General features: G+C 39.4%; 1 protein-coding gene across 1 annotated transcript in view; it reads right to left on the bottom strand.

Moving 5' to 3' along the window:
• Window positions 1–20,675, bottom strand: part of cttnbp2nlb (CTTNBP2 N-terminal like b) — a 35,344-nt gene extending 14,669 nt beyond the window's left edge. The window contains exons 1-2 of the mRNA XM_026922828.3: window positions 20,531–20,675; window positions 12,777–12,884 (exon numbers count right to left, since the gene is read on the bottom strand). Of these exons, the coding sequence (XP_026778629.1) occupies window positions 12,777–12,884; window positions 20,531–20,536 (114 nt within the window). The 5' untranslated portion in view covers window positions 20,537–20,675. The remainder of the gene's footprint in view (window positions 1–12,776; window positions 12,885–20,530) is intronic.
• Window positions 20,676–21,625: the final 950 nt, after the last annotated feature.

Genomic DNA, 21,625 nt, shown 5'->3' with positions numbered 1-21,625 from the left:
AGACTGAAATAACAAAGGGTGTGTATGTGTAATATTTAAACTAGCTTTACGAGCCCTGTGTTCCTGTTCTCATTTGACTAATCACGCCAGTCTTAGTAACAAAGTCCATGGGAACAAATAACCCATACAAAAATATACAACCCTGTGGGCAGTGGAGTTTTTTTTAAGAATCGTTATGGACTGTGTGTGTGTTATTATGATTTGCAAGTTCAATGTGTCTTATTTCAGCATGTGTCCAAGACACCCACAGCCAAGCATAGTCACGAACACACACAGAGGAGGGCTTAGCTTCTGCTGGTGTATCCTAAGTATGTTAGACTTATAAACAGTGCTAAGTGAGTATGAGGATGAGGCATTCCAATGATGAGAAATATTTGACAAAACCCAACACGGAAACACATACATATCTTGTATTCTTGATAGCTGATCTTGCCTGTCACATGCACTTCCATATATTTGTGTAAAGGACAAGACAAGGTGCTTGCCACTGTGCCATGACTTCATCTAGGATCGGCATAATGAAAAAAGTACAGCAGAGTACAATCTCTCTCTCTCTCTCTCTCTCTCTCTCTCCCTCTAGAATCTGTGGACTCTGTGGGTGCAGTGATGAACCTGCAAAAAAACGTCTGTAGCGTGAGACACCCAGGGGAGTGTGGACGCATGAAAAGCGAGAGCAGCTGGGCCCCAAAACGAGAGAGAAAGCAAATGAGTAGTGTTTGAATTGAGGAAGCGGATGAGTAGGCACTGAATGGAGGGAGGATGAAAAGAGTGAGAGGAAAAGGTTAAATGGGAACCGAATGGACAGAGAGGAAGCAGATAAGACGGTACAACTTGAGCCTGAACGGGAAGCAGAGGAAAAGAATGAGCAGGGGCCAAATGGAGGCTTATAAAGTGAGATTAATGGAGGCCGAATCCCCAACTGGGGTGGGGGGGGTGGGGTCGGTTTAGGGTTGGGGGGGTTTGGCAAAGAGGATGAGTGAGGTGCATTGGAGGGAGAGAAAGGGAGATAAATGGGGGACTGAATCTGAAATAGAGGGAGAAAAGATGCAGAGTATAGGCTGAATTGAGAGAGAAAGAGAAAGTGGAGGATTTGAAGGGATCACCTCCTACAGACACAGAACCACTTTGCTTACACAGATCATGAAGGACTTTTGTCCAAAAAACATTCGGTTCCTTTAGGAAGAGCTGTCCAAATTGTATTGCACCTGTTTTCTCTAAATGAATGCATATAACTGTGACCTATTTATGTTCATATACATATACATATATTCATATACCTGTTTACAAGTACATCACTTCTCCATTCTTGCTGGTGATATTTCTGAAAAACTATTTTTCTAATATTATTTTGGAGAGAGTTTTCAAACACGTAAATCTGTACAGCTGTGTACACTTAAAAAAAAAAAGCAAACATAACAACAACAATAAAAGATAATGTCTTTATCATTAATCAATTACAATACTTGCTTAAATGGGTTATTGTTCTTCTCCACATGTGTGTAATGGACATTCAATGATCTACTGTATTCTATATATTTAATATTTTCCAAGCCACTTTCAAAGCTACATCACATGTGTAATGGTTTAGTACTGAGGTTTCCTGATACACATGTAAGTTTACAGTGTTTTTGGTTTCAATGAAAATACTGTATACAGTACTCACTGACGGTATCAGTATACTTGGAGTTGATAAAAGAAACAAAAGGATTATGCTAGTTAGGAAGCATGTATGTAATTTAAATAACAGTGAGCTCAAACCAAAATCAAAAATGTTACAGTTGCACAAGTTTTCCGCTACTACACTTCATTTTCACGACATCCACTATTATTACTGAAGTACACAGAAGTTAATTCCTGGATTCTTCTAAGATTTCCAGAGAAAAACTAATATTTTTTCTTCTCTGATGAACTATACTCCTGTTCTACACACCCTTCACACTAACACACACATGTACACATACACACACACACACACACACACAGAACTATCAGTGACACATTGACCAGGCCAGATAAGCAATCAAAGCTTGTCTTTACAGGCTATATGTTGAAACTCTATTCTACAGCACTTTTTAACGAGCTCAGAACTGAACAGTCGCATCTCTGCATGTGACTTTGATACAAATTGAGTCAGTTCCTCATTCGCTTTCTAATTCTGCTTTTCAGTGTAATACTAATTCCAGAAGAAGACACACAATTTGTGGGAAGATACACCACAGTCCTCAGAAATATAAGGATTTCAGATTTTTACAGTGAGTTTGTAGAATTTAAAGGAAACCTCCACACTGAACACTGAGCAAAAGTTCCTGACTTGTTAGTGGGTAATTACAAAAATATACACACACACACACACCACACATATATATATATATATATATATATATATATATATATATATATATATATATATATATATATATATATATTATATATTTATGGAAGAAATGCTAAAGCTAGTGATTGTATCTGTATCTGTATGTCTGGCCAGGCCGCCATCTTTTTCCCGTCAAAGCCACAGGTGATACTATCATCAGTATGTACTATCATCAGTACTATCAGTAATAGTTAGGGGGCATGAGAGGGCGATGGCATATTACACACAACCTCACAAGTGGAGCCAGTGGGAAATAGAGCTTGCTTAATCTCTGCCTAATGAGAGTGATGCAGCGGCGCTTTAGTCTGTCCAGGTCTCGCACCTCCTCATCTCAAACAGATAAGATTCCAATTTCCAGTAAAGCTTCAAATTTTCATGCAAATACTGCCATTAACGCCGTCATGCTTGTCATCTCGTAGATCGCTAACTAGCTGAGCCGAGTCACTGCTATAACTTAACTAACATAATCACAGCATTAGATTATGAAACCTGTAGTCTAACGTTTGTTCTCTCAAACGCTTGTTGTCTAACGTTTGTTGTATTTACACTGGCTTTCTCATTAGTATGACATTAAACATCACTGGAAAATGGTGAGTGAGAAAAGAAGCTCTTTCTCTTTTCTTTTAAGAGCTAATAGCAAAATCTGGCTATTATCACTCATACAGTACTTGCAATCATTTTTTTTCCCTATTAATCTCTATTGTAACTAAGCTACCAATAACAATGTCCTCCTGTGGTGTCAGCACGACACACAACTCCTCAAAGGAATGATACAGCAAAAATACAGCATCAACCAACAAATTAGCACCAGAATCACTAAACAAATTTCACATATTTCAATGTAAACATATTTAATATGTTAAAGTTTCAGGGTGGATTTTCCCTTTAATGCCTACATTTAATTTAGTGATAAAGATTAGCATATAAAGTACACTTGTGTTAGTTTTGGTTGCAAACACTGTGTGAATGAACTGGGCGTGCCGCTGTCTGGACGATGGTAATTTATAGTCTCAGACCACCAGGAGATCACTGTTTATTTTTCTTATGCTGAATGTAAAGCATTAATCCACATGACTGCAGCAAATTACTGCTGAACCATTACTCCAGGGGATAGAGCTATTCTCTTTTTCCTCTGTCTGACCGCTTCTGGTGCTTTTATAGGTCCTGATTATGAGGTCAAAGAGTCAGAAAAGAGAAGATAAAGAGGGAGGAAAATGAAGAATGGAAGGAAAATAGAGGGCAGAGAGAGAAAGATAGAGAATGTATAGAGCTCCATTAGGAGGCTACATTTCCTTTTGACTCAGAGCAGGAAGATTTGGAGATCTAGTGTAACCCCTTCTCTGCATTTGCACTCCCTCTATATATGAGTGTGCGTGAATGTGGGAGAAAAAGAATGAGAAAATAACAGAGGTGGAAATGACAGAGGTGGAGGAGGGCCCTAATGAGTGAATTAGAAAGCGAGGAGGCGAGTACAGACATGTGCACTAACTGAGCCATGGGAGAGTAGTGGCTTTCACAGTCCCACAGATTTAAAAACACACACAAAGTCCATTACACACTGTCTGAAACGGGTAGCTGTTCAGCCGGCGTGTGTCTAATTCTCAAGTGAACTCATAAAACCTATCATGTTTTCAGACCAAGGAAGGAATTTAAGGTGTGGGTTTCTCAACATGGCTATTAATAATGCAAATACAGCAGCACATGAAATCTCCAGTTTTATGTCAATGAACAGTAATTTTATGTGAATAAATATACAGCAGCTTAACACAGACCTACAATTTCCTGAGCGAATTACTCAAATAAACTCTTGGCCTGTCTGTGTGTGCGGGAAATGAGGTCCGGAGACCTCATAACGCTGCTTAATATAGTCTTCAGCAGTTCCAACATGATCTCATCCAGCAATACACACCTCATAGCCTTAACATACCGCATACTATTAGGATTACCACACTGGAAATAAAGCTCCCTCAGATCTCAGTGGGCATATAAATGTGTACGACGTTATGCTGTTGATGTTCAGATTTCAACACTACAGACCACGCTCTCACCTACACACTGCTTTTATAAATAGTCAAGCATGAGTCCAGACTGAGACCATCTTCAGCAAGATAAGTGGACTCTCATTAAGTGAGCTAATCTTTTTGCCATAAGTTTAATGACAAAAAATGATATGAAATATTTATCAGGGTTTATAAAGCCTTGGCATGAAGAATTTATAAAGCATTTAGTATTGGCACCATGTAAGTGAATGGGCAAAATAATTGTCTAAACATTATATGCACTGATCATTAGAGAAAGTTGTATCCATTTTTGTATTATGCAATGCAATATATCTAATATAACATTACTGACACCCTAAAGAATCTTTAACCACTCAAAAAAATCCATCAGCGGGATACTGACTAATATTCTACTCTTATAACTACATATATTTTTCCTATTTTTTCCAATATTTACTGAATAATATGTTTTAAAATGAAGCACTAAATAATAATCTGGCACACTATCGCATTAAATTATTGCAAACAAATATATCTCTTAAAAAAATAAATAAAATAAAAGCTGCTCTCAGTCTATCAGTCTAAAGGAACTCTATTATTAACTCTACTATTTTTATAACTCAAAATTTGATCTTTTTCTATTTCCTGTTTTTTTTTGGGGTATAAATATGAGGGTGCATACATATAAAGTTCTTTGTTGGTTGCCACATACTTGGAAACACATACTTGTATAAGATGTCTTTGTATGGGTGTGATGATCAGGTGTACACAAACCTTATAGTGCCACATAGTGTATATATACATACATAAGAAATTAAAGATACTAGAGATACCACCTTTTCAATACCAGTACAAATACTGAAACCTTGAGTCTCAGCTGATACCAATACCCACCCGATATTGTTTTTTTTTTAACTGAAGTGAAGTGACTTGTGGCCAAGTATGGTAACCCATACTAGGAATTTGTGCTCTGCATTTAACCCATCCAAGTGCACACACACAGTAGTGAACACACACACCGTGAACACAACCGGAGCAGTGGGCAGCCTTTTTTTTGCTGTGGCGCCCGGGGAGCAGTTGGGGGTTCGGTGCCTTGCTCAAGGGTCTCATCTCAGTCGTGGTATTGAGGGTGAAAGAGAGCGCTGGTCATTCACTCCCCCCACCTACAATCCCTGCCGGACCCGAGACTCGAAACGGACTTCACAATTAAACTCGAACCGACCCTGAGAGTCGAACCGGACTTCACAATTAAACTCGAACCAGCCCTGAGACTCGAACCGGACTTCACAATTAAACTCGAACCGACCCTGATACTCGAACCGGACTTCACAATTAAACTCGAACATATAAAAATCTTACAATACCTCATAAATATAATAATTTTTTTGCTGGGATTGGCCCAGTAATTATACCGGGTATCAGATCGGTGCCATCACAACAATCAATTTTTTTTTTTAATTTGTGAATTTGTATGGAAGAGGTCTGCAGAGGACACATTCATGGAAGAGGATGCAAAACCACCATTCATCAAATCATGTTTTTATGAAGGGTTCCAATAATTCTGGATTTGACTTTTAAGAGCATATCTGAACTGCACACACACAATACTGTCTACATTCCCATCAATTAACACTAAAAAAATGTTGTTTAGCACAACTAAATTTTAAGCTAATTTGGAGTTGTAGCTTCAGTATGTGTAGCTGTTCTTGCGTGAGTTACTCTGCCAGACACACTTATGCCAGTGCATGGTTTCTGGTGATGGTGTGGTTATTGGGAGAGCTGGGCATGTTGTTGATGTAGTAGAACAACTGGCTGGAAAGAAATCAACACTCAATACACACATCCAGAGACACACACTTGCATTCCAGGTCTTTCAGTGCTGAGAAATGCCCCATTTTGCCCTCAGGGTGTGCCATGCCAAAAGCCACAGAGAAGGATACAATATAACCATGACCAAACATGGAGCTAAGTAAACGTTTCCCTCTTCCTGTATTTATCTCCTTTTGATCGCTCTCTCTCACACATTCTCTCTCTCTGTCTCCTGTCACAAATTGTGTACCGAAGAACTACAATACTTCTACGCCAATCAAAGCACGAACCAGTACTTTCACCCAACTAGACTCTTAGCTTTCCTTTTAAGGATATCTTTAAATGCAATATCTCAAAGGACAGGTCTGAGATCTACTTCCAGAATAAAGAAACAACGAATGAGTCATACTGGTGTAAACAATCTATTTGTTTGGACATGGTTTGTACCATTTCAGGTTTCTAACCGCAGCAGGAACAAAAGCTGTTGGCTCAATCTACTTGACTCCCAGGATTCCAGACCTTTTAGGGCAACACCATGGAAACATAATAACAGGATAATAGAAGAGTTTTGGTTTCAGACATCCATAAGCCCTAGATTTTCGTTATGTTTTCTAAATTATACCACAGCGCCTTTGAATGCTTGATTCTGATTGGTCATAAGGTGTTTATTCAATTACTGTAATAGCAGATAACAGTAGTTCCGGCTGCAAGGTTTATATTCATGTGCTCATTCAGGGACAAGGACTTGTACGTATGCGTCAAAAAAACAGATTTTAAAATGTGAGTAATCATTGATACGGTGAAGTTTTCTGTAAGGAGGGATTTATTTAGCATTTTTGGAAGGAGATTCCAGTGTCAGTTATTTGTAACAGTCAACAGTCAAACCTGGCATATCACTATATCGTAAGTGATAACAGGAACTTCAAACAAAAGACTGCACAACAGTAAATATAATTATATATGAGTAAGAGGTATGATGTGTCACTCTTTAATTAAAAAAATAATAATAATTATTAGATGTTTATAAATAATAATTGGCAAATTGCTATGGTAAACAAAGGATTAAAACACTTTGGGATGTGCTGTTATTGGAAAAGGCCATATCACACCACCCCATGTGATTATTTTCCTATTTTATTCCATTTCTTCATTGGCCAGTCTATATGAACCTCAACCTCTGTGGATTTATAAATTCTATATGACTGATTCTCTAATTTGGAGAGATGAGATTAGTTAAGGAATCTGTGGCACTAAGGTCATGTCATACACACTATCTGCATCCTCTTGCTAAAAACAAGCAAAAGATTTCCCAGAATGGCACACTGGGAGGGCAGGAAACTGTGCCTAACAGGAAACAGAGGAGAGGACAGATCCAGTGTGAGACCAGTGGACACAGACACTATTACATGCTCGCACACATACACATACACACACACATCCAGAGCTCCATCAGGGGCTGGAAGTCTCCAGAGCTTTCAGAGTTTCTGAATGTCTCTACTGTGAGAAGTGGCCTTTTAGACCTTAGTCAGACAATAAAACACAGTAATCTAACTCTCACATACACACAAATGCACTGCTTCCTCCAGCAGGGTGGTAAAAGCAGGGCTTAAAAGAAAAGTACAGCCTCCAGGCAGAGAGAAAACCCCAGTGAATAACACAGCCTGCACTAATAAAGGATTGTGTGCATGTGTGTGAGCATGTGTGTGTGTGTGTCAGGGAAACAGCAGTAGTGCATTGTGACTGGGGGCCTAAAGGCAACTCCCTCCACTCTCATTGATAATAAACTCAACACACAGGCCCAGTGTTTCAGTAGTGCCACTGCCAAGCACTTACTTAGCTGCCTGATGAAAAAAACAAAAAAAAACTAATAACCACTGTCACCGTAGCAATAATCACAACCTGTGAGTGTGTGTGTGTGAACATTCAAGTGTTGGAACAAGTGTAGTTAATCATTTTGTCATTACTAGCCATGTCACATACTCAGATTACAGAAGAGATGCATGTGAGCGTCCTTTCCTGCATGCTCGTTTTCACACATCAGTCACACATCTCTCTCAACTCATATTTCTGGGCAGAAACATGTCTTCAATGGTGGACCTGCCTGCATGCTGTGAGGCTTTCTAGAACGAAATGTGAACTCTTCCTGGGATAGTATTTCCTCTCTAAATGGGCCTTAAAATAAGCAAGTAGCTTTTCACTGTGACAGTACACTGTAACACAAAAAAGGAGATGAACAATAACAATGATTTTTAATAATTTTAATAATTTTTGTATCATGTATGATTTCAGCCTTATCACTTCTATATGAATTTGTCACTGCATAGTATACATTCTTCAGTTGCCATCTACCTTGTAAATACACACATTGATTATTTTATCAGGTACATCTACTGTAAGTGTGGCAGATTGTGAAAACCTTTCACATGGTGAAACTTTAACATTTTGAAATATGTTTCTATTTTGAATGTATCTCAACCACAGGTAAAGTCTGGTTACCCCAAATGTGAAAAGGGAACTAATTAGGCCATATATCCATTTCTAACTATACAACATCTTGATCAAAACATGACATTCTCTGTGCAAGGAAATCATACTTAGCTAGAAAAGTTTTAGATATCTTAAGGTTTTTATGGATGTTTTTGTTAAACTAGCTTCTTAAGCATGACCTTTCCAGAAAGCTAAACACTGAACAAAAAATATTTCCACTTCATTTGAGGAAATATGTCTCTGGTGTCTTAAAGCAGAAGTGCCAAAGTATGTTATAGGCAGGAAAACCCAATTTCACCTTTTTTGTCTGTTTGCCAGAATTCAGCCACAGTGACCTCCTATGGGTTTTCCTAAACCACCACACAACCACGAATACAACTAGAGGCTATAGCCAGTTTGTTACAATGCACAATTTGTTACTATGCCGTCCCACAATGCAACAGATGTGCTAGTCACTAACTGTGCACATAAATTAAATGTTATCTTTACCTCATAAAGTGGCCAATGAGTGTGGTTACAAGGTAAATGTACCTAATAAAATGGAAACTGAAACTATGTATGCAATATAAGACACTTCTAGTGTCTTCAGGTGGTGTGACGCAGGTATGGCGTCTATGACTGTTCATCCTAGTGACAGAGATACCTTTTAGTCCCAGTGACAGAGATATGGCCTCTGTGCCTATCCGTCCCAGTGACAGGTGCATGGCCTCTATGCCTGTCAGTCCCACTGACAGAGGAATGGCCTCTATGCCTGTCAGTCCCACTGACAGAGGAATGGCCTCTATGCCTGTCAGTCCTACTGACGGATGAATGGTCTCTATGCCTGTTCATCCCAGTGACAGTGGTATGGCCTCTATGCCTGTGAGTCCTAGTGATCGAGGTGTGGCCTGTATGCCTGTTAGTTCTAGTGACAGAGGTACGGATGGTAAACCTGTTAGTCCCAGTGACACAGGAAAGGCCTTTATGCCTCTCAGTCTCAGTGTCAAAGAGATATGGCCTCTATGCCTGTTATTTCCAATGTTGGAGGCGTGGCCTTTTGCCTGTCAGTCCCAGTGACAGAGATATGGCCTCTGTGCTTGTTAGTCCTAGTGAAGAAGGTCTGACCTCTGTTCTTGTTAGTCCTAGTGACAGACGTGTGGCCTCTATGCCTGTGAGTCCTTGTTACTTTGGTGTGGCTTTCACACCTATTAGTTGTAGTTAAGAAGTTGTGGCCTTTATCTCTGTTAGTCCCAGGCTTGGCCTCTGTCCCTGTTAGTCCCAGTGACAGAGGTGCGGCCTTTATGCCTGTCAGTCCCAGTGACAAAGATATGGTCACTGTGCCTGTTAGTCCTAGTGCAGAAGGTCTGATCATTGTTCCTGTTAGTCCTAGGTGTGGCCTCTATGACTGTGAGTCCTTGTGAGTTTGGTGTGGCTTTCATGCCTGTTAGTTCTAGTGAAGATGTTGTGGCCTTCAAGTCTGTTAGTCCCAGTGGAAAAAGGTGTGTCCGTCATGTCTGTTAATGCAAGTGAAAGAGGGCTTGGCATCTTCGTCTGATCCCGGTGAAGAAGGTGTGGTCTCTATGCTTGTTAGTCACAGTGACAGAGGTGTGGCCTCTTTGCCTGTTAGTTCTAATGCAGAAGGTATGTCCTCCAACTGCTCAAAGCTAAAGGTGTTTTGGGGCCATACTGATTCCCACTGTACCGTAACAGATATTTTGACACATACTATCCACAAAGGGGGCCTTAAACAAAAAAATCTAGAGCTTCTGCATTAGATCACCCTTGATTGTGTGTAGGACCTGTTTCACTTGGTTGTGCATCTGCATGTCTATTGTGCTGTTTTGTTTCTATTTAGGTAATTCATCCTCTAAAACACTCTGCTCCACCTTCCAGTTCTCCTCCTTTTATACTTGTACCTGATCCAGTCCACCATGCAGCTCCTGTCATATTGTCCTGCTAATCTTCTATGTTACGTGAGTAAAGACCTCAAAATGAGAACGCCAAGGCGAGGACAGTAGCTTTTCTAGACCTTGAGATTTGTTTTCACTTATTTAATACTGTTTAATAGTAAATATCTTGCAAGCAATACAATGGGCTTGTAAAAACACCCTGGAAAGAGGAAGTACTTGCATGTTCTGTTATGGTATTTTTTGTCTATACTTTTGTTTTGTTTTGAACATGTTTTGTCTTTCTGTTGTTTGTCTGGAAGCCATTACTGGTGTCATTCTGTAAAGACTATTCTGTAAAGACATACTTGTTAATACACTTTTGCATCACAGAAAGAGCTTATAATTTGTATGCCTTTCTTCACTACACACTCATACAGGCACATCAATATCAGTACAGTCCAACCTTTGACTGATATGTAATAGACCTGCATTGTTTAGAACTGCAATACTGGGGTCTTCTTTCCTGAGCATGCTCATGGGGGTTGCCGGAATCCCAGCATGCCCTCTGCTTTGATAAGCAGGCAGCCGTAAAACAGGTTGGGAAGAGGGGGGGGGGGGGGGGGGGGGGGGTTCAGGGTTAAAACCCTAATGAGGCCCGCTCTGATCTCCATGTATCCTGCTCTGTCATTATTGCTGCCTTCACCCTCCCACTGTACCATGTACAAACGGTCTTAAACACACACACTTACATGCACACAAGTCCTTCGTGTGCATTACAGCACAGAGTTCCCAAATCTGCCTGGTTTGTCTGGTCTATTAAGCAGCTGTGATTTAAATTCTGTGCATGATGAAACATCAAATGAAATGGAAATGTGGAGAATTAATGTAATGCAAAAACCTCCAGGCTCAATTGCTCATAGACAAATTGAGACAAAAGAAAAAAAAAATTCTGAAAATGACAAAAGGCATATGCATTATGCATATGAGAACAAAAAAAGAAGTGTTAACCAGTCACTGCTTTGTGTGAAAAATTGTTTGGTGCAAAATACAGATCAGCAGCTCCAGCTTTCAGAAATCAAGCTTTGTTTTGACACAATGTGTCACTGAGTGTGTGTATAAGAGCTATGAGCTAACACACATGGCTGTAAAGGTGCTGGCCGCCTGCTACAGTGCTCTCAACACATTCTGAGCAATGCTGAAGCTGATTTCCTACACTGAGTGAGTGTGTCATTTACAGGAATAGCACTGCTTGCTATTGTTCTCCGCTCTGCTTATTTCCTGAGTGACACACTCACAAAGCATGTTTCCTTCTATTTCCAGACGTAGTTCGGTGATCATAGTGATCTGTACTACACTATATAACTATTTAATGTTCTCGCAGATGGTTAAGTTGCATAAATAGTTCTCAAGTTTTACTACTGAACCAGCACAGAGCTGCCACACTAGGAGAATGCAATAAGTAAGGAAAATAACCATCCATGGGGTGGTGTGATGCGGCATGACCCCAAAGCTGATTATTTTCTAATAATATGTTGTATTCCTCTTATACCACAAAAAAAGTCAAAGCTAACCATTTTTATTTATTAAAAAAATGACACATTATACTTTTTAATCCATTTCTACTTATGTTTAATGTTGTGGACCATCCATGAGCAACATCCAGGTTCCTGTTATACCTTATTCTATAGCAGCTATAAACATTTCTTCTCTCACCAGCCTCTCTTTTTTCTCATGCAGCTTATCATGTTTTTCAGGAAACTGCAAAGCCCTTCATCCTGAAGACTTTCCCATGACAGAAAACCTCTGAGTTACAAAGCACTGACACTGGAGACTCCTTCTAAAAATGCTATATAAACATTTTCTTACAAAAAGCAATTACATAACAACATTTACAGATGTATTTTTTAAAATCAAATATTACAAATCAGCAATTCAGCATATCAAATATTACAGATTTATTTTATTTGGAGAGTCCACCATACGAGTGTGTGCCTGTATGAGTTCTTTCTACAGAAACAATAACGTATTAGAATGAGTGCATTAATATAAACCATGCAGCCGTGATTGTGTGATCGAGCTGCTATTATAGAAAATTCATCAAACTCAAAAACTCTAGTAATCACTAGCAGACTTACAACTGCTGTCAGCATCTGGATGCCTGCATGTTTGTCGCAGGTGAGGTTTCAATGCATTTGTTTATCTCTTGGGTGTGTGCATGTGTGTGTTTGCAGTCCTTACCCTGAGAGTGTGGATGACAAGGTCCTGAGCCTCCAGCTCTCCCTCCAATATGCTCAGCAGCATTAGCAGCTCTGCTTTACTCAGAGTCTCAACATCCATTCTGCTGGGCTGCAACACACACAAAATAAATGCCTCACTGAATCTCCATGTTATTTCTGCCTGCTATGCACACATACTATACTTCATGTAGCGCTAATGTAAGCAATATTCAAATTAGTGGTGGGCGATATGTTATTTCAAACAAAAACAACACAAAAAACTGTGAGTTAAATGAAAACACCTAAAATGGAAACATTTTGACCAATCCCACCCGTTCACACAGTTTGTGTTTAGTATCATGGTACGCACGATCGCTCTGTAAAGACAGGTCATGGAGACATTTTAAATTAGATCACGAATGTTTAAAATGTCTCCATGATCTGTCTTTACAGAGAGATCGTACGTACCATGATACTAAACACAAACTGTGTGAACGGGCGGGATTGGTCAAAATTTGGACTAAAAAAAATATATATAACAAAAAAAAAAAAAAAAAACAATCACATACACATACCATTTGGAAAAAGGTATTTTTTTTAATAAAAGCTGCAGTTTTGGTAAATAGTAGTTTTCCTTATGGGGACCAGTCAAATGTCCTTACAAGGTCAAAACCGTCAGATGTTCCTATCCTCATAAAAATATAAAAACATGCCCAGACACACACACACACACAAGCTGGTTTTGTGGCTTGGCTATGGGAAACCATTAATATTATGTCAAGCATGGGTATCTGCTACAGCCCAACTACACACACAAACACACACACACACACAACACAGACACACACACACACACACAAGCTGACTTTGCTTTGCATGTGATGTGTATGGACACCAACATTAAAAGCTTCTCGGTTGTTGATGGAAAGTGTGTATCCTGTAACCACAGTGTTGACCCTGCACTGGTCAGATTAATGCTGAGCTCATTTTTGTTTTTGTTTTGTTCTTTTTTTTTAAACCTAGTGGAGCAGACAATCACAGAGGACAGATCTGCCCATAAGACTTCCCTGACTCGAAAGCTGCTCATTTACCAGCTCGAAATGCTTATTATGAGACACAGAGAGTTCATGCTCCAAATGGTACTTCTCTTGGCTTTTTACAGTTCTACAGCTGTGCATTTATAATGGCTCCAAATGACCATGTGACCTTACTGCGGCTTAGAAAAACACAGAGGAGTGGAATAAGCGGTGATGGCCTCAGCCTGTCGGAACAAATCCCTATGCTCACACACACACCAATCTCACACATGGCCTTTGCGTGACATCACGACCAAGACAAGCATCAGAGCCACAAAACCTCTACAGAACTACATGAGAAATCAAAATATTTTAAACTCGTCTGGCTCTGAATGTCAGGTAAACTTTTTGCCTTGTACATAGCACTTACTCACGCCCTTAAAACTGAATCCACAGCCTTTATGAGTCTCGACTCCTGACTCTGCCTTGCATCATCGCTGCTACACCGGTCAGCCTAAACAAACACTCGATGTAATGATAACATCTGGATTCTTTCCAGTACGCCTCGCAGTTTTCCTCACTAATAATGAGTCATGTTGACTCAGATATACAGGGACAGTACAAAACTCTCCAGAGTTTCCACTGTATGATGATATCATCTCCAGATTCTATTAACACACACACACACACGCTCACCATGTGTGTGAGTTTATTTTATTTTCAAACAGACCATTTTTCCAAGGCTTTTTTGGTATTCTGGTGAATTCCATAGACAAAAAGACATAACTCTCTAGACAAGTTAACAAGACAGAAAGGTTCCGAAATATTTTTCATGTTCTGTTCAATTACCCTGCCAGACTGGTCGCTTAAAAGACATAATTTAAAAGTTGTTCATGTTGCATAGTCTGAGTTCACAGCACTCGTAAATATACTTATGCTGGAATCCGGTTCTGTGAATCCACAAGTTTCGTTCTTAGGGTGCTTTCACAAGTGCAGTGTTTAGTCCCTTTGAATTGAATGCTGATGTGATTTCCTGCACAATATGGCTCGTTTGGAGACATGACAACAGCAATCACATGTGGGTGCAGACCGCAATCAAAAATAAACATTTGGTTCACTTGTTTAACCAAACAATCAACCCACGTTAGAGGTCACTTGGAACTGGTCTGACTGTGAGGTGGTCTTGGTCTAACATGGTTCAACTGCTCGACTGATGGAAGTGAACCAAACATTTATTTTCTTTCAATTACCCCTCACTGAAGAACCACAAATCTAGGGGGCGGAGTCGGACTCGATCCAGGTCCTCCCACCTAGGTGGAATTGAATCAAATGTCCATGTGGTGGAGACAACTCAGTGTGTTTTGTTCAGTGTTGTACAGTACGTCTTGTGGTAAGGTTAGGGGTTAGGGTTAGGTTTATAGGAGGAGTTGGATCAGGTCCAGCTCCACCCCCTAAACTTGGTTCTGCAGAGAGAACTATCTTTCATTTTTTTGTCGTTGTGAGTTGCTAAACTGACCTGTGTGGCACAAACTTCCCAGGACAGAGCTGTAGCAATGCTGTGTGCTCTGGATATTTCAAAAACAGAAAATAAACACTGGATATGATACACAGAACATTTTAAACTAGTTATTTATATAATTATGTAAATACATATTTAGTGCCATCTCCATATTCTTGGTGCTCAGGTGATTTTTGTGATTTCTACATGCACCTGGCAAAGGAGCCAGTGTTTTTCTGACCAATGAATGGAAGAGTTTTACGAGTACATATTCAAATACCAAACGAACCAAAAATATCCATTCCGCTCTGATTCAGCCTCAGCAAATAGATGTGAAAGTACCCTTAGAATAAGCCTGTGTGTGAAAACAGTCAGGGGCGTGAGTGTGTGTGAGGCAGCCCTGATCATATCTATAAGCAAACAAAGCCAGCTCAAAGGATTAGTCACTCTGACATGACAAACTATTTACAATAAAACCATAGTTACCGAAAGTAGTAATGAAAATCACAGCTCTTTCTTTCTTTTATTGCATTTTTGTTTGCTTTTGAATATTATGTTTACTAAAATGACATCATTGCCCAACAACTCTGATAGCCATAGCGGCGATTTGTGGTATAACCACTGGTACAAAATTATTCGAGAAATGCACACAGAGAAAATCTCAGTGCTTTCCAGGCGGACGTGTATATGAATAAAAAGACGCCAAAGAATTTAACTGCAACACTCAGACTGAGAACTGCTTTCCATTTCCTGATCAAACCACTGACCACAACAGATCATTACTTCCACATTACCACTACAGTCTCTCTCTCTCGCACACACACACACACACACACACACAAAATTCAGAACCTTCCCACTCCTTTTCAAACATCTTATTCAATGACTATTTAAAGACTGGGGTGTCTACGCCAAAAAAAATCCTATGATGCATATGAAGCATTTTTAGATGCTGTAAATAAGCTAGAAAAAGCCTGAGAAAGAAGTGATGGCATTCCTAAAAACTTCACTGTACGTGCTAAAAAAAAAGCAGTTCCTCCCTGAGGGCAAAACCGTTGAGGTGCTGAAAAAATGCCACAAAGCCAGGCGATCAGTCAAAACCAAGCTGCTCTGCTGTACCATGTTACAACAGAGGAATAAAAATGCTCCTCTTGCTCCGTACTGCAATTACAGATAGACAATCTGGCAAAAATATAATTTCATGATGGTGGCACATTGTGCAGTGGGTAGCATCACAGTTACATCACAGTTCCAAGGTCCCTGGCAATTATCTAATCAGCCAATCATGTGGCAGCAGTGCAATGCATAAAATCATGCAGATACAGGCCAGCAGCTTCGGGTAATGTTCTCATCAATCATCAGAATGGGGAAAAATGTGATCTCAGTGATGAACATGTCAAACCTTGAGGTGGATAGGCTACAATAGCAGAAGACCATGTCAGGTTCCACTTTCACTTTGTCAGCCAAGAACAGAAAGCTGAGGCTGCAGTGGGCACAGGCTCACCAAAACTAGACAGCTGAAGACAGGAAAAACGTAGCCTGGTCTGATGAATCTTGATTTCTGCTGAGGCACACAGATGGTAGGGTCAGAATCTGGAGCAAACAGCATGAATCCATGGACCCAACCTGCCTTGTGTCAACAATCCAGGCTGGTGGAGGTGGTGTAATGGTGTGGGGAATGTTTTCTTGGCACACTTTGTGCACGTTAATACCAATAAATCATCACTGAATGCCACAGTCTATTTGAATATTGTTGCTGACCATGTGCTTCCCTTCATGGCCACAGTTTACCCATCTTCTAATGGCTACTTCCAGTATGATAATGCACCATGTCACAAAGCAAACGTCTCAAATTGGTTTCTTGAACATGACAATGAGTGCAGTGCCTTCCCAGTCACTGGATCTGAATCCAATAAAACAACCTAGTGATGTGGTAGAACAGCATGAAAGTGCACCTGAGAAATCTGCAGGGATTGCAAGATGCAATCATGTCAACATGGACCTGAACCTCATAGGAATGTTCCAACATCTTGTGGAATGCATGCCACAAAGATCTGAGGCTGTTCTGAGAGCAAAGAGAGGCTCTACCCAGTATTAGTATAGAGTTCCTAATAAAGTGCTCAATGAGTATATATTAATGTGCTCCATATAAACAGATTAAAAAGTGTATTATTGCTGATAAGATGGAGCTTTCTGTGAGGAGAATTTTTGAAAAAGCATTTTTGATTTATTTATGATACTCATTTTTGAAAAGAGTCTCCGGTGTCAGCGCTTTGTAACGGTCAGAAGTAAAGCCATAACTTTAGACAAGACAAGTGGCATTTTTACTCTTATCAATGTCAAGTGAGAGAAAAAAAGAGAGGCTGGCGAGGGAACAACTGTTTATAGCTGCTATAACAGAAGTGATAACAGGAACTGTGGACGTTCCACAATATTAAAAGTAACTATGAAAGGAATAAAAAGTATAAAACAGTTTGGGATGTGCTGCTATTGGATAACTAGTCAGTCACCACATCATGTTTTATTCCTTACATATTTCCTACCCCTAATTGTAGGCTACATTTTAATGTGTTACGTTTATGTAATAATACAGGCCTTATCTTCACAATGACCTATTCAAACCACTCATTCGACCAGGCATTAGTCATGATTCAAATATCCAGCTGGATGTTTGGGGTCATATTTGTAGAAAGATTTTTGAAATTATTTCATCACCCAACAGGGTTTAATTGCTTGTTTGGTGATGCTGTGAGTCGAGGTGATACAATCGCAGGGCATATGAAGCTAATTACCGCCATACTCTGTGTACACCAGTAGTGTCACCCGCCTGCTGCACAGAATAATTATTATTGAATGAACCACGTCCCTCAACATCGTGCCATCAGCACGGAAGGGTTCCGCTTTTCCTGCCGATGCTTAGCCATGTGAGAGCTATTCAGAGACGCTATAAAACTCAAAGAAACCGGCTGAATTTGTCTACTAGTCTACCACATCAGCCTTGTCCTCTAAATCTAAATTCTCTGTTAATCCCCTGTCTACCCTGGAAATGATAAACTAAAATAAAAGTGCTATTAATGACCTCTGTGAGGAGGTATGCACAAGCCAAAGGATGTTACATCAAACCACAAACCACAAGCTAATTTTCTCTACTTCTACTCTATCTACTGAGATATTCCTGTAAAGCCAGGCAGTGAGAACATGAATCATTTTCCTGATTAGAGATTGAAAATGCTTCATATTCACCAACAGGATGTTGACTAAGCATCAGGATTCTATTCAGATGGAGATTATGCACATAAAAATAAAAGTGAAAATGCACATTGTCACACATTTAAATCTAATAGCTTAACCTACTTCCGGAGGGCTGAGATGCTTTTTAGCCACGGTACACAGGTGTGAATACATCTGCCTCTACACAACACAGTTCACAACCAACATCCCTCCTAATAGGTGACGCACATGCTCCATGAATCCCGAAGCTAGAACATTTAAAAATGTTAGCAAAATGTAAAAAATGGCACGTTTTGTTCCAGCAACCGTCTTATTTATAAATATATATAATAAATTAGAATTTATTATTATTATTATTATTATTATTATTATTAATTATAAATAAACAAAATGATCAGATTTGAATGTGTCTGACTCTGTCTTTTCTGTCTGAATCTGTATAAATACATGTGGTTAAAATCTTATTAGAACATAATCCATACAAAGACATGAAATGGGGTCAGTGAGATCCAACACACAGGGTGTGTGCATGGGTGTGTTTGTGTAAAACAGTATATGGGTTACAGGAATCTTAGGAATTTACCTCCTCATAGACGCATCAAATATTAACAAAACTTGATTCTAGAGTATAACAAACAGCCATGAAGCACCTGCTTATTAACCTGATTTGACTTTTGACTTGACTTTTTTCTATGCTTGGGTTAATGTCTGTGTAGAGTTTCGCATGTTCTTCCTGTATCTACTTGGGTTTCCTCTGGATGCTCCGGTTTCCTCCCATCTCCTAGAAACATGCCGATAGGTGGATTCTCTACGCTAAACTGCCCCAGGTATAAATGAGTGTGTGAACGCGTGGGTGCTTTGGTGTCATGTGATGGACTGGCGTCCCATCCAAGGTGTATTCCTGGCTCGCAACCAGTGTTCCTAGGATAGACTCAGGATCCACTACAACCATGACCAGGATAAAGCGGTCACTGAAGATGAATGATGAGTGAATAATAGATGACACCTCCAATACATGTTTTATTCTCTACAACTGCAATGCACAAAACACCATATTGTAACAATCTGACCTCTAATGGTTCGATAGTAGCCTTTCCACATCCTATCATGGCACATAAAATCAAGGGTAATGGTCTTAATGGGTGTAAGGATGGCCTCACCCCCTCAATCACAGAGCTCTCGGTATGAAAAACTGTTAAAATAAAAGATGTAACGTTGACGATGACTGTGTATGACACGGATGTCATAACACAGCGAGACTGAAAGTGCTCTAACGGGACTGACTACATTTTTGCACTTGAGAGAACATGACAGTGGGCCATCAGCACACCTAATCAGACCAGACTAAAGTCACGTTTCTTCAAAGACTAATGAAAAGCAGGAAGCAAAGGTTTACCTACAGCTTGGCGTGCATGGCAGAAGCTGTCAATGTTTTGAAGATGTTAATTACTTCTAATTAAAAGTAACTATCATTTGCAATGTGTCCTTTTAAATTGTATGCCTTTAATAGAGTCAATACATAGCTACTGTACACACCTATTTACAATAAACTATAAACTTATACTCAAGATCCCATACTCAAGATCCAAAATCCTATTAAGCACCTTAAGCATTTCACATTTATCAGCCTAAAAATATCACATCACACAGGGCTTCCTGGCAGCAGGTCTGCATAGACAGTAGTGAATACAAGACATCAAGGGTGCGTTCAAGAGCGCATACCACCATGTTAAACAGTATGTCAGAAATAACAAATACTATACTATTCAGTACGGTAGTATGAATCTACGTTAAATAGTAACTTTCCCGGGTTATCATACAAACACAGTGCTACTTCAGCATGCATGTAAACCGAGATAAACCTTATAGACTGACTGTGCTTTAAACTGCAAGCTGTAGGTAACATCATTATTATTTACTATTCTCAGGAATGGCACATGCCTTATCGGTTCTGCCTGTCTTTATCCTCATTGTGTCCGCACATCACAACTCACACACTTTTAACAATGTGAGGCAGCTCATTCTACTCACCTTCATACGCTCCAATCGTGGTTCATCAATTCCCAAAATATTCCCGCTATTAATGCATCAACTGTCCTGTTATGAGCTGTACGCTACAGCATTCCCTGCGGAAAAATGGACCTACACTGGGTGACAAAGTAGCAAACCAATAGAGAGCGGGAGGAGAGCAGGCTTCAGCCAATAGCAGAGGACTTAGAGCTGTAGAGGGCGGAGCCAAAGATGCGACTGGGGTAGCCGCCTCTTTGTCTGCAGTGTCTTGACGGAAAACGTGATTTAGTTTATATACACGAGAATTTCACATTTTTAAAAAGTATTTGACTGTAAATATTTAACGTAACTGCACATGGGCCACGTATTTAAATCAGTATTCTTCTTTTTTTTAATTGTATATAGCCTAATAGAAATGCTATCAGACGTTATTATAAACAACGCTTCTTCACAGGTAGCCTATAACACTTGACAACACTTCAGTTTCATAGAAAATGGATATAACTTACATAATATGGGTTTTTTTAGTGAATAAACTGAATTATATATTACAAATGGAAATACAAGTACATTCATGACTTCCTGAGTGAATTTAATTTAATGTAGTTGATGGATCTATAAGAGAAGCAGACAGTAGAGAACATTACTACCTGATTACAGGGAAGCTGCTTTGTTTAACTGGTATTCTTGCGCCCCCTTGTGAAAGAAAGCGGAATTGAACATTAAGTAGCACTAACCTTCAAACAACATGTTCCAGTGATGGAAAAATACTGTATACAGTATGACTACAGAAGTGTAGTTTAAAAAAAATATCCCACACCAGTCATTTCTTCTCTATAGATATATAACAGATTTTGTTATACAGTAATATTCAATATTATATACATGAATGTGACATAACATATTTCATATTTATATATTATATATTTATATTACATATTACATTTATCTGTTTTTCTGAAGCTAACGGCTCTACCTACTCATCTTTACTATCCAGGTCTCTAATATCTGAGACATTCCACTGTCAATTAATTCCATAAAGTATTTTCAGTGAATATACTGAACAATCCACTTGATGATTGACCAATTTAATAGACAAAAACATTGAGAAAAATA

This window comes from Pangasianodon hypophthalmus, chromosome 8, assembly GCF_027358585.1.
Source record: "Pangasianodon hypophthalmus isolate fPanHyp1 chromosome 8, fPanHyp1.pri, whole genome shotgun sequence".
Lineage (NCBI taxonomy): Eukaryota > Metazoa > Chordata > Actinopteri > Siluriformes > Pangasiidae > Pangasianodon > Pangasianodon hypophthalmus.
The sequence above is the reverse complement of the archived record's forward strand: the minus strand, read 5'-3'. Positions and strand labels throughout refer to the sequence as shown.